Source organism: Manis javanica, chromosome 16, assembly GCF_040802235.1.
Source record: "Manis javanica isolate MJ-LG chromosome 16, MJ_LKY, whole genome shotgun sequence".
Taxonomy (NCBI): Eukaryota; Metazoa; Chordata; class Mammalia; order Pholidota; family Manidae; genus Manis; species Manis javanica.
This window is the reverse complement of record NC_133171.1, coordinates 54,639,733-54,653,190: the sequence shown is the minus strand read 5'-3', so window position 1 is coordinate 54,653,190 and position 13,458 is coordinate 54,639,733. Positions and strand designations below refer to the sequence as shown.

Here is a 13,458-nt window from a genome sequence, read left to right as displayed (position 1 = left end):
GAAAGAAATATTCCTGCGCTTCTGTAGTTTTCTCCAATAAATTCCCATTTATCTTCAGCAAGTTTGTTCCAGAGAGACTTCTATAAACTTGAGCTCCACAGATTGTTCAGAGGACCGAGATCTGTTGTTAGTTTTGTTTTTATTTGGTTTCATAAGAGTATCTGTATTTTTTAAGTAAATTAAAAACTTAAGTGCTATGTTAGGGAAGGAGTGAAATTTAATTAGGAAGTAATTAAAGTTAATAGTTATCTCCATCTGGGGGTAATGGATTAGCCACCTGAAGGCTTTATCTGTTTGTAATCTCCGCCCAGGCTGACAAAATGTCAAAGAATAAGAAGAAGAAATTGAAGAAGAAGCAGAAGCGCCAGGCAGAATTACTAGAGAAGCGAATGCAGGAAATTGAGGAAATGGAGAAAGAGTCGGGCCCTGGGCAAAAAAGACCCAACAAGCAAGAAGAATCAGAGAGTCCTGTTGAAAGACCCTTGAAAGAGAACCCATCTAATAAAATGACCCAAGAAAAACTTGGTATAAATAGAGCATCACAAAAATTACTTTATAGCAAACTTTAACATTAATTTATTATTGTTATATAATATAGTGGTTTCATGAATACAGCACATCTCTGGGGGTGCCCTTATACAGTAAGAATACAAAACTTGTCATAAATGTTAGGCAGGTAATAAAGTAATTTCTAACTTTTCTCAGGAAATGCAAGATAGACTTCATTTAGCAACTGGGTAAGGATAAGATCTTTGTCCTTCCACAAATAGGTTTTAGATGTTCAGTCATGTTTTTAATCACCTTGTATAAGTTATAGAAATGTTTTAATCTTGTGGAGGAATTTTTCATTTCTTTGACACATACACATATGCATACAACCTTTTTGTCTATTTGCTTCTTAGAAGAGTCAAGTACCAGTGACCAGGATCAAACACTTACGGAACGTGGTGTAGAGGGTGGTGCAGCAGAAATTAATTGCAATGGAGTAATTGAAATCATTAATTATACTGAGAACAGTAAGAAAGAAACATTGAGGCTTAAAGAGGATCTCCATAATGCTAATGACTGTGATGTCCAAACTTTGAAGCAGGAACCTAGTTTCCTAAACTCCCAAAGTGGAGATAGCAGCACATCTCAAGAAACAGACTCTTGTACACCTGTAGCCTCTGAGGTGTCAGATACCATGATGTGCCAGTCTTCATCAAATGTAGACCAGTCATTGAGTGAACAGGACATCAGCCAACTTCAAGAAAGCATTCGGGCAGAGATACCCTGTGAGAATGAGCAAGAACCAGAAAACAATGGACCACTGGACAACAAAGGTACCGGTGCAGGCGTATCTCCCCAACATCCCTTACCCGAATAACACTCATGAATTTCTAGACTAAAAGTACCACTGTTTTTGTGGTACTTTATATAAATACAGCTTTAGAGCAGGTGTTCATGTTACCTTCACTGTGTGAATTTATAGGTAAATTCAAATTTTATTGGTCATGTAGTAGGTTCACAGCTTTTCAGTTGTTCCTGTGAAGGCAGAGGTTTAAATTCTGGAAACTCGAGGTGTTACTGTACTCTTTATGTTTGAAAATTTATTGTAGGTTGCCAGTTGGGGGCCTGAGTATATTACCTCAATTTATTGACCTTTGGGTATTTCTGTGTTCATTGAACAGTCATATTGTTGATGCTTGTTGTCTATAGGAAAATTCACTGCTGGAAATTTTCTTGTTAATCCCCTTGAGCCAAAAAATGCAGAAAAGCTCCAAGTGAAGATTGCTGATCTTGGAAATGCCTGCTGGGTGGTAAGTTAAACTTACTTCAGTGCTGTGCTTTGACATGACTGGCACTGAATGAAAATTTGGACTCAGTCGTGCTAAAGATGAAAACATCAGCAGTTCTGTACCCAGATTGCCAGTTAATAATTTAGTGGGTATTTTTTCACTTTTTCTTGTAAGCATTTATTATGGAAAAATTCAAATATATTTACTAAAGTAGAGAGAATAATACAATAAAACACATCCCACCCCAACACTTACACCCCCTCCAGGTGCCTATCACCTGAATTCAGTCATGTCAACTCCTGGCCAGTCTTATTGTATCTGTGTCCTCATTCACGTTCATACTCTTATTTCCTATGTTCATACTTTCCCTACTATTTTCAAAATTAGCAGCTAACTTATTAATTGTAACCTTTAATTCACTTAATATATTTTGAACTCTTTGTCAACCAAAAATTTACATCAGATTCCATCAGTCATTTAGTATTCCCTGGTATGGCCCAGTATATGTTAGACATTTTTAGTGGCTCTTTATGATGAGCATTTTTGCTCATGAATCTGTGTAGCTGTTCTTAGAATGTGTCCTAAACATGAAATCGCTAAGTCCAAAGTTGGCTGCTTATTTTTAAAAGGGATTTTTGATGTATAGTGTCCTATTAATACTATTGTTCACTGGTTAAGAAATTTTTTTTGCATTATTTTTATGGACACCTTTTAAAAATCTACAATAGAATGATATGCACATAAATGACACAATTCAGTGCCATATATATGCTGTGTAAACAGGAATGTTGAAGATTGTTGAGGCAAAAACTGTGAGCTATTGAAAATAGATTTTAGTAGGTTTTATGTTTATTTTTATACTTATATATATATTCCCTATTTCATAATGACATTCTGTCCCTAATGGTACATATCCTAGAGGTATCTCACTTCCAGTATTGATTCTAGATTTTATAATTACCTTTTAGAAAAAATGAAGTTGGAGTTTAGCACTGACTGATAGGAGAGTGGAAAAGCTTTTCAAGTAATTAGAATTACTCTGCTATAATAGCACTGGGTCCAGGCCACCATGTTTTCACCTGGATGGCTGCAGTAGCCTCCTCACTCTCTCCCTTCTGCTGCCCTTGTCCCCTACCGACTGTTGTCCACACGGCTATCAGAGTGATCCTTTTCAATGTAAGGCGGGTCAGATATTCTCAAAACCCTGTAATGGCTTCCCTCAAAATGAATGCCCATGTCTTTCTTACCATATCCCAGACATCACCAAGGAAAAACACTTTGTTCTGCCTGAAATCTCATCCCAAGATAACTTGTGCAACTCATTCCCTCATTTTCTTCACATTCCTATTCAGATGTCATTTTAGCAGGGAGATTTTCCTTGAATACCTAACACAATTAGCAAACCACCACTGTCCATGCCATACACCTTCATTATATTTATTCATGTATTTTTTTCTCTAAATACAGCCCTTATCACAATCTGGTACTATATGTTTGCTCACTATCCCTCTCCCTAGAACATATGTCCCATCACAATTGATTTTTTTTGTTCACTGCATAACTACAGTGCTTTGAACAGGGCCTGGTACATAGGAGGTGTTCAATAAATATTTAAATAAATGAACTGTAGAGAAACATTGGCTGTGCATCAGATGCTCACACCACATTTCCAGCTTCAGGGCCTTTGTGTTTGAACACCTTTCTCCTTGCTTTCCTTGCCCATTTGCAGCTTTCTTTATTCTGGTACAGTGTTTCAGTCACTTTTACTACAAAAGAATTAATCTGTCTTGTCCTCAGCTATTACATGCATGCCTTTTTTCTTTTTTTAACATGTCTCTATGCTAAAATGACTAGATTCTTTTCATCCATTCACTCATTCAGTAAACATGCTCTGACCTGGGCACTAGGCCACGTGGTGAAATAGACATGGCTGTCTTGCCCTGCAGGATCCTGGTGCAGTCTCACATCTTGTTGGTCTCTTCAGCTTAGCAGCATCTGGCATTCAGTAATGGAATCTTGTGATTTTTCAAGTGGCTTGATTTTTCTAAAATACTCTACTCTTGTTTATCTGTTACATGTGTGAAGTGTAGAGTCATTTATATAGCTTTTGGTACAAGAATCTATCCCCTCCCTTTGCCAGTTTTCACTCCCCACATAATAGTATTGACCTTCATATCACTAATAAATAACTTGGCTGTATTACTCCCAATTCTTTTTTTCAATTTTATATATGATTTCTTCTTCCTTGAAAACAAGGCTTATCTACCACCACTGTACCCATCCCCCATCTTCCCAATTTAATAAGATCTTTGGCTAGGTACATCATTGCATGTTTACATTATTAGAACTCTAATGCTTTCCTCAACTGAACTAACTATGTATTGTGTTATTCCTTTTCTCTGTCTGCCCAACAATGTTTCATTTGCTTAGTTGTCTTTGTATTACTTGTCACTTCATTCAAACTGACTCTTTGACCCACTGTTATAAATATATAGACTTTAATACATACAGATATCTTGGCCACTCCCTAAAGAGCTCTGTTGGTTTACTCCATCTTTTTTGAGTATTTACAACTTGCAGTAGCTTCCTGAGAAAGGGTGTGTGAGATGATTGGAGGCAGAGAGGTAGGATAGCCTTGCATGTCTGATAATGTCTTAATTCTGCTTTCACACTCAGTTGGCTGCATGTAAAGTTCTAGGTTGAAAATAATTTTCCCTCAGAGTGTTTGCCGTTGCTCCTTTATCTTCTAGTTTCCCACCTTGTTGCTGCCAGAGACCAAAGCCTTCTGATTGTTGGTCCTTTGTGTGAAACTGTTCCCTTTGGAAGTCTGTGGGGCCATCCTTTCACAGCAATGTGCCTCAGTAGGTCTATTTTCATCTGTGGTGCTAAGGACTCAGTGGGCTTTACTTTCAATATAAAAACTCCAGTTCTTTGGTTTTGACTCTTTGTTGGTTTGTTTTTATTCTCTTCTCCTCCTTGGTCTCTACTCTCTAGATCTGAAATCTCATTATGCAAATGTTAGACCTCTGCTATTTCTTGTCATTTTATTTTTGCTTCATTTTCTGAGAGAGTTCTCAACTTCTGTTGTCTTAGTTTTTTCTCATATGGCCTATTATATTTTTACTTTCTGAGTTGTTCAGCTCTGTGATTATCTTAAAGGATATTGATTACTTTTCCATTTTTGACATTTTCTTCCTATATGATGTCTGTTGCCGTCTTTCTGTTTAAGATCACTAAGCAAGGCTGTCTGACCATATGAATGGAGTACTGGAAAGCTGTTTAGAAGCTCTGTGCTTGCTGGGTCTTGTAAAATGGTCTGTCTAGGTTGTTCACTTTCATCCTTAGATGTCAGGCTCATGGGATCTTTCCTCTTTCATTGGTCATGTTTTCCACAGTAGACTTATAGTCTTCCTCAAATCTCCTTCCAGAGATGAAATGCCTGGCTACTAGTTTTCTGAGTTTAACAAGAAAAGAGTAGAGTTCAAAATACAGTTACATGCAGTCAACTTAATTTCCCTGTTTTCAGAATGGTCTCCTCCAGAGACTGTATTTTACCCACTCCAGAGAAAACCTCTTAAGTAATCTGACCAGGCAAAGGCTATTACTAGGCTGCATCATGCCCAGGGTTCTGGAGCTGTTTCTTTAAATATTCCTTTAAAGCATTATTCCTATGCCGAATCCTACCCTCATCCCTGCCTCCAGAGATAACTGATAGCACCAATCCTGAACATTGAGGGGAGGAGTACTGTGGGAGATGCATGTATGTATCACATTGCTCCTCAGCTTCCACCAGTGGCTTATTAATCAGCTTTCTTGGATCCACTAATCTCTCTGCTTTCTAGCTTCTGAATTTTAGTGCTTTTACTTCTTTGCCATTCTTTTTGTTAGCTTATGCTTTGAAAATCAACAGTGCACCAAGGTGGAGTTTCAGGGGAGTGGATGTGTGTACGTATATCCAATCCACTGTCTTTACATTTGCTGATTCTTGACTTCATTTATCATTCATAGTGCCTTTGTAAGGCAGTAATGAGGCACAATGAATAAAGACAACTCCCTTGAACAGTATGTCCATTTTTCTAAATTTATCACTGAAAAGGGTTCTCAGACCAAATTCTGGTGGTGGCCGCATGGTGTCCTGTGCTTCAACTCAGTTCTGACACAGGTAAAGGGCTCAGTTTCTCAAGACCTCCCACCACTTCAGATGCCAGTCTCAAGTCCAGGTTACCTGTGTTTCTGACCAACTGGCTACAAATTGGAGGTTCCAACAACCCCCCCCCAACTGAGGAAGCCAATCGCAAGTCCAGGTTGTAACTTGTACTTCTGGCCAGCTGGTGATAAATCAGAGGTTCCCCCAGTACCCTCTGAGTTCAGTTAATTTGCTAGAATGGCTCACAGAACTCAGAAAGACCCATCTATCTCTACTCACTAGATTACTGGTTTATTATGATTGATTCAGTCTCTATCCCCACTCCCTTTCCCAGAAATCTGCATGGGACTGAAAGTTCCAACCCTCTATTCATGCATGGTTGGCTCACCTGGCAGTTTCCCCCATCCTTAGGTGCTTTCCAAAAGTCACCCAATCAGCGTAGATCCAGCTGTGGTGGGAAGGGGCTTGTTATGAATAACAAAATACCCATTTCACCTTGATGGCTCTGAAGCTCTTTTCAGGAGCTGAGGACAAGAGGCCCAACATACTCATATTGCTCTTACTGCTTAGGAAATGTCAAGCGTTTTGTAAGCTGTGAGCCAGGAACTATGGATGAAGACCAAATATATATATATATATATATATATATATGAAAAATATATTTTGGTTGTATGGCTGATCAGGTATATGTATTTCTTATAAGTTACACTATCACAACCACCTACACTACTACATTTCCACTTCAAACTCAGTATCTAAGCCCATTGTTTTCCTGTAAATCCACTTCCCTCTCAAAGTCTCTCCATCTCTGTTTTCATCAACAGCCAGCCAGCCTGACAGGTTTCGACCATGAAGTTCCTTCTGGCTCTTCCTGCCATCTCCCATGTCTAGCCTTTGGGTTTTTTAATTCTGCTTATTCTTTCTGTGAATCTACTTAAATTTACTCTTGAATTCCTTAAATTTACTCTTCCCTCTATTTCCAGAACCATTGTTAAGATTTTCACTAGCAAGCCTCAGTCTGGCCACCAGCCGGAAGTTTATTGGAATGTTCTCTAATGTCAGATCGGTGTTCTTTCAGCATTCTCTGCTGTTCACCAGTGTGCATGGTGCTCTCTTGTCTGCCAGATGAAATCTAAATTCTTAAAACCTAGCAGTTAGCTGTATTTGACTCTACCAAATGTCTTCCTATACCTTCATTTATTTGTAAAGTTTCCTCTCCCTGAAGTGCTTTTTGCTCTTTTGGTCAGACTTAGTCCAGAACCCTTTGGGGCTCTAATCAATACTGGTTTTCTACTTGAATCTTTCTCTGCCTAATTTCCCCTCTTGATAAATGCTGTTCCTTGTTTTTGAATATCAGTATTCGAAGATTAGAGAATTGTCTTCAACACTTTGTTTTAATATAATCTGAATTTTTTTCCCTGCATATGACTCACTGTAAGCTTCTTTCTTCTGTATTTTTTATTTCAAACCTATAACATAGAACAGAATAATGTACTTCCATGCTGTTATACTAGTGTCACGGAACAATTATCAACTCATTGCTGTTTTCATCTATATCCCCACCCTGCCACCCTTTCCAGATTATTTTGAAGTATATCCAAGGCATCTTATTTCATTCATAAATGAGGTTTTCTAAAAAATGATTCTGATACCTGAAGTAACCATACCATCGTTATACCTAAAAAAGTTGACAATTTACTAACATCAAATATTCAGTCAGTTTTGCCTGTTATCTCATAAACATTCTTTCAGTTTTGTTTGAAGCCGGATCCAAATAAAATCCATGAATGCAAAATTGGATACTATGTCTCTTAAATTGCTTTTACTAGAGGATTCTCCTTTTTTCCCCCATACAGTTTATAGGTTGAAGAAACTCTAGTTTGCTGATTGCATCTCCATTGTGCTTAACATGGTCTCTGTTTTTCCAAGATTCCTATTTGATTTTTTTGGAGGAGGGTAGAGGAGAGTAAAGACAAGAATTATTTCTTGTTGGTGCTTATAAGATTCTTGAAACTTGAAACCCAACACCTCTCATTTCCTAATAATGAGCACATAGGAAGGAAAGTTTAACTTGAACTGAATTGTTGTCATTTATTTGTTGAAGTGCAATTTGTTAACTTTAGACAAATTAACAATTTTTGTTTGGAATAATAGTTTTCCATTTCTTAAAAAGCAATTACTATTCCCTAATCTGAGTATCTATATTAAGTTTAGACTCATATGTTTGCAAAAATAATTTAGACTGTGTAAATCAAAGTGCTGTTTGGAGTTAATAACACAAATAATACTTAAGAAATAAGCTAAATGACATCTTTGGTTTGAGGAAAACTTAAGAGAATTTATTTTAACCTCCATTAAGCAGTGAGGACTTGTTTCTTTTTAGAGTTTCATAATACTATTCCTTTCTTTAACTTACTCAGCACAAACATTTCACTGAAGATATTCAAACAAGGCAATATCGCTCATTGGAAGTTCTGATAGGATCTGGCTACAATACCCCTGCTGACATTTGGAGCACGGCATGCATGGTAAGTTTTTTGCCTCTGACCTTCACTTATATGGTTTACAAGGTAGGTACATGCCTTGCCTTCAGTAGATCTGCAAATTAACAGAAAAAAGCTGTGACTTATCACTGGCACTTTAAATCCTGTGTGTGGAGAAATCTGAATTCAAAAGCTAATTATAAACCCAAATGTTTCTTACTACAGATTAGGGGAAAGGGGAGGATTAAAAACCACTACTCTAAGGTGGTGTTGCTTTTGATTAGGTTACAGATACCCTTGCCTTTTCAGCTCTGATCTGGTTTTTATTTTCCACTCTGATCTGGTTTCAGATTAGGAAAACCCCTAGAAACTGCTTCATTCTGTACAGTTAAGCAATTTATCATACATCTTTATACCTCAAAACATGTGAAGCCCAGTCATCCATAGATTCATAAATTGCTGCTTTGTCCCTGGCAAACAGCTACTCAAGTGGTCAGTTTTAGTTGGGATTTCTCACAAATAGCCTCATATTGTAATGTGTGACATTGTTTCCTGAACTGGAATATTTCAGCAAACTCTTAAATTTGTTAGTTATTGTGCATTTATTTACTTTTTTCTCTTGCACTAGGTTATAAGTGCCATGCTGGCAGGAATCGTCTGTTATGTATAGCTAGGTGTCTGGTTCAGGGCCTGGCATATTTTGAGTGGGTGTTTAAAATGCATTTCTGATGCTCACCTACCCAGGATTATCACAGACTTCACAGGTCAAGGGCATAATTTCCCATTAAGACTCCCCTCACTTCAGATACCTGCTGCTCTGGAGTCCACAGGCCACCTGCATACCTGACCAGCTGGCTGCAAATTGGGAGGGGTTCTTTTGTTTCAGATTCAGTACCTTGCTATAATGATTCACAGAACTCAGGAAGGTTGCTAAACTTAATATTACAGTTATGTTACAAAGGATATAAATCAGGACCAACCAAAGGAAGACATGCATAGGGCAAGGCCTGAGAAGGTACCAAAGGTGAAGCTTCTGTGTCATTAGGACACATCACTTACCCAGCACGTCAGTATGAATCACTCACTAACCAGGGAAATTAACAGAAGCTTCAGGTGCCTAGAGTTCTTAATTGAGATTTCATTACTTAAGCATGATTGATTGAATCATTGGTTATATGGTTGAGCTCAGTCTCCAGCCCCCTTCCCTTCCCTTGAGGTTAGGAAAACAACAGACTGGGTATTTTATAATCTCAAAGCCCCAACCTTCTAATTGCACAGTTGATTTTATCTAAGAAGGTGACATGTCTAGCTCCTGTCTTGAAACAATCCAGGGGCCCACCATGAGTCACCTCATTAGTATAAACTTAAGTATGGCTTGACCCTGAATAATAAAAGGCCCTCTTATCACTTGGAAATTCCAAAAGTTTAGAGGCTTCCTCCCAGGAAACAGGGACAAAGACCAAACAAATTCTTTATTATATAACAGTACTTAATACCTCTGGACCATCAGATGAGTGAACTAAACAAGAAACACTGAACTTATTCCTGTTAACATTTAGTATTCACAGTCAACTCTGGAAAAAAACTCTTGAGAAAGAAAGAACAGACTAGAAGCCCCCAGCCAGTTAAGTCATAGGTTTCTTGACACCCACATTCCTGAAAAACTTTGTCTTCCAAACATAATATAGTTAAAACTGTGTTGTTGATATAAATCATTTTGTTACAGCATATCAATGGTCTTTTATGGTGACTGCCTGAAATAAAAGTAGTTTGGTATTGTATGCACAAGATGAAAGAACACAGGAATAAAATCTGAGTTCTTTTGTGCCATACTTTAAAGCTTTGTATTTTGAGGAATTTGATTTTAATTGATTTGCTACAGAAAATAAGTGATAGAGATGCCATCTACAAAATACAAAAAACTACAAAATATGGCTCGTTTATATATGGCATCTGATTTATTATGATGTGGGTCTTAGTAGGTTAATTGTTTGAGAGCAGTAGGTCCTGCTTGCTTTAACAGTATTTACAGTGTCAGGCTTAAGAAGTGAGTCAAAAAAATAAAAGGGGGATTAATCTTGCCTCCTCTTTGGACCATCTCATATTTGGGAATTTTCTTGACCAAGGAGGAGAAGGCACTTATGTAACATGAAACAATATCAGAAAAACTTGAGCCCCATTTGTTCCCCCAAATTTCTTTAGTTTTGCTGAAGGAAATATTGCTTTAAATTTGGCCATACTATAAAGTAAAAATAAATCCTGGAATATCAGAAGTACCTGGAGAGATAGATCATCCCACATTCAATACAGTTAATTGATGGAAAGATTGGGACCCTTTCTGAGAGGTAAAGAAACAAGTTGTGAGATTGCCTACCACATTAATGATTGAGACTACAAAGTTATATGGGCAATTAGAAAAAGGGAATGTTCTGTAAACAACATTAAGAACTAATAAAAAATAGATGTTTTGAAATTCTCCAGACATTCTGTGGATTTTGACAAATGTGTAATGACATGTATCTACCATTATAATATACAGAATAGTTTTATTGCCCTAAAAATGCTCTGTGCTCTGCCTATTCATCCATCCCTCCCTTCCCCCAGCCTCTGGTCACCACCGATCTTTTTATTTCCCTAGCTTTGCCTTCTCCAGAGTGTCATATAGTTGGAATCATATAGCATGTAGCCTTTTCAGATTGGCTTCTTTCACTTTGTGATATTCAAGTTCTTCCGTCTTTTTATGACTTGAAAGCTCATTTCTTTTTTTTTCTTTTGGTATCGTTAATATACAATTACTTGAACATTATGTTTACTAGACTCCCCCTATAATGAAGTCCCCCCTGCATACCCCATTACAGTCACTGTCCATCAGCGTAGTAAGATCTTTTTATTTCTAAGTAATACTCCATTGTTCAGATGTAAGCTAGTGTGCTGAATTTTATAACTGATTTTGCCCTTGTCAGTGAGTGTGAAGTGACTATGTCATAGAACAGGCTCTTTGGCCAGCTTGAAACTGTGAGATAAGCACGGAAGTGGGAATCAGGAGCCCCAGGTTCTGGGATGGGCTGTGCCTTTTTTTTGGTCACAGTTTTCTCATCTCCAAGGAAGAGTGTTCAACTAGGTGTTTTGTAATCTAGAGCTCCTGCTAGTTCTCAGTTCTGATGTAACCTTTTGGTTTGGTTTGGTTTGGTTTGGCTTTTTGCTATTAGCTTACTTGTAAAATTGTAACTACTAGCAACTACCTTATGTTCCAAAAAATAAAGTTCTATTGGAACACTAGTTGGAAGTATCTGGGTAAAAAAATTTAGAAAATTTTTGAAGTTTAGAAAATGGTCTGTGTTTTTCTTCAACTTTAATTACAGTATCTTTACTGAACTCCCACTTTGAGACTTTGAGAAATTGAAGTACTGGTTTCAGAAGGCATTGACAAATTTTGATGAATAAGAATCACAGTTTGCATCAAAAAGAGTAAAATACCTAGGAATAAACCTAACCAAGGAAGTGAAAAACCTGTACTCTGAAAACAAGACATTCATAAGAGAAACTAAAGAAGACACAAATAAGTGGAAATCTATCCCATGCTCATGGATAGGAAAAATTAATATTTTCAAAATGGCTGTCCTGCCCAAAGCAACTGTTATTGTAATACCAGTGCAATCCCTATTATTTAGCCATAAAAAAGAAAGAAATCCTGCTATTTGCAACAACATGGATCTAGATTAAATAAGCCAGGTGGAGAAAGACAAATGCCAGATGATTTTACTTATTTATGAAATATAAATACAAAGCAAAACAGAATGAACGAAACAGCAGTAGACTCATAGACACTGAGAAGTAACTGCTAGTTACCATGTGGGAGGGGTTGGTGTGGGTGGATGGGGAGGTTGAGGGGGATAAAAGGTCACAAAAATTCTCAATCATAATGTAGGCTGGTCACAGGTAGTAGTACAGCATGGAGAATACAGTCAGTGATTCTGTAAAATCTTCCTATGTTGACAGATAATAGCTGTACTAGTGGGGGGGGATTTAATCATATGGGTAACTGCTGAATCAATGTTGCACACCTGAAACTAATAAAACATTGCATATCAACTATACTTAAGTTTAAAAAAACAATAAATCACAGTTTGTTTCTGTTCTGCTTTGGGACTATAAACCTCAGGATAATTAGAGCGTTGAACAAGTATCTGCTCTAACAGTGTGGTTCAGTTTCATGATGACCTGCTAGAATGTAAAACAAGCCAGAAGCCAAAGGATCCCTGACTTTATAGGGACAATTCTGAGACTTCCAGTTTTGTGGCCTTGCTCTGGGCAGTAGGACAGACCAGGTAGATACAGTTTTGATAAAGGCTGTCCTGTCATGAAACTGACACTGACAAGCCACTGAGACCTAAACTTGGGATTAAATTGAGAATGTGCCCCCAAAACCTCCCACACAGCTCTTGAGATTGTCTGGACTGATTCTATCATTGATGCATTCAGAATTTACCTGTGACTAGCCCTGGACTTACAACTGTACTTTTATATCAGTAAGGTCCTTTTTAAACTGCTGTTTTAGTACATTTTTATACCTATTTTTAAATCATTTTCAATGGAAAATTAATACACACCTATCATTCAGATAGTCTTTCCATACTGCTAGACACTTATTTCAAAATATATCACTTTTTCAAACTCTCTCAAACACTGTTTAAGGCTTTCTTCATGTATGAGACATGTGCCTTTTGCTGGTTGGTGAATGCTAACCTGCCAGTTACATGGAATACGAGTGGCTCCTAAGTCTATTTACACTTAAATCTCTCTGATTTTCCTAGGCCTAGGAATTGGGAATTCTCTATCTGGAAGAGCCTAAGAGTGTTTTACAAAGCAAAACTTCAAAAACATGCTTTTTGCTAAACACCAAAGAGTCATGGGTATATAAATGTCTGCATATTTTTAGTTGTGGTTTTAGGTACAGAATTTTAGTTTCTAGCCATGTGAAATCATAATGTAAGAAAATAAGACATGCTTTCTTCTCATGAATAACTTAGTAACTTAGAATCACTTTAAT

General features: G+C 37.4%; 2 protein-coding genes across 2 annotated transcripts in view; one reads left to right on the top strand and one right to left on the bottom strand.

Annotated features, from left to right (window-relative positions):
- The window catches only part of LOC108387192 (LHFPL tetraspan subfamily member 5), a 145,200-nt gene that overhangs the window by 99,765 nt on the left and 31,977 nt on the right, over nt 1-13,458 (bottom strand). The window lies entirely within an intron of this gene.
- SRPK1 (SRSF protein kinase 1) overlaps nt 1-13,458 on the top strand; it is a 109,979-nt gene that overhangs the window by 87,938 nt on the left and 8,583 nt on the right. The window contains 4 exon segments of the mRNA XM_036998412.2: nt 312-525; nt 903-1,322; nt 1,699-1,799; nt 8,346-8,453. Coding sequence (XP_036854307.2) covers nt 312-525; nt 903-1,322; nt 1,699-1,799; nt 8,346-8,453 — 843 coding nt within the window.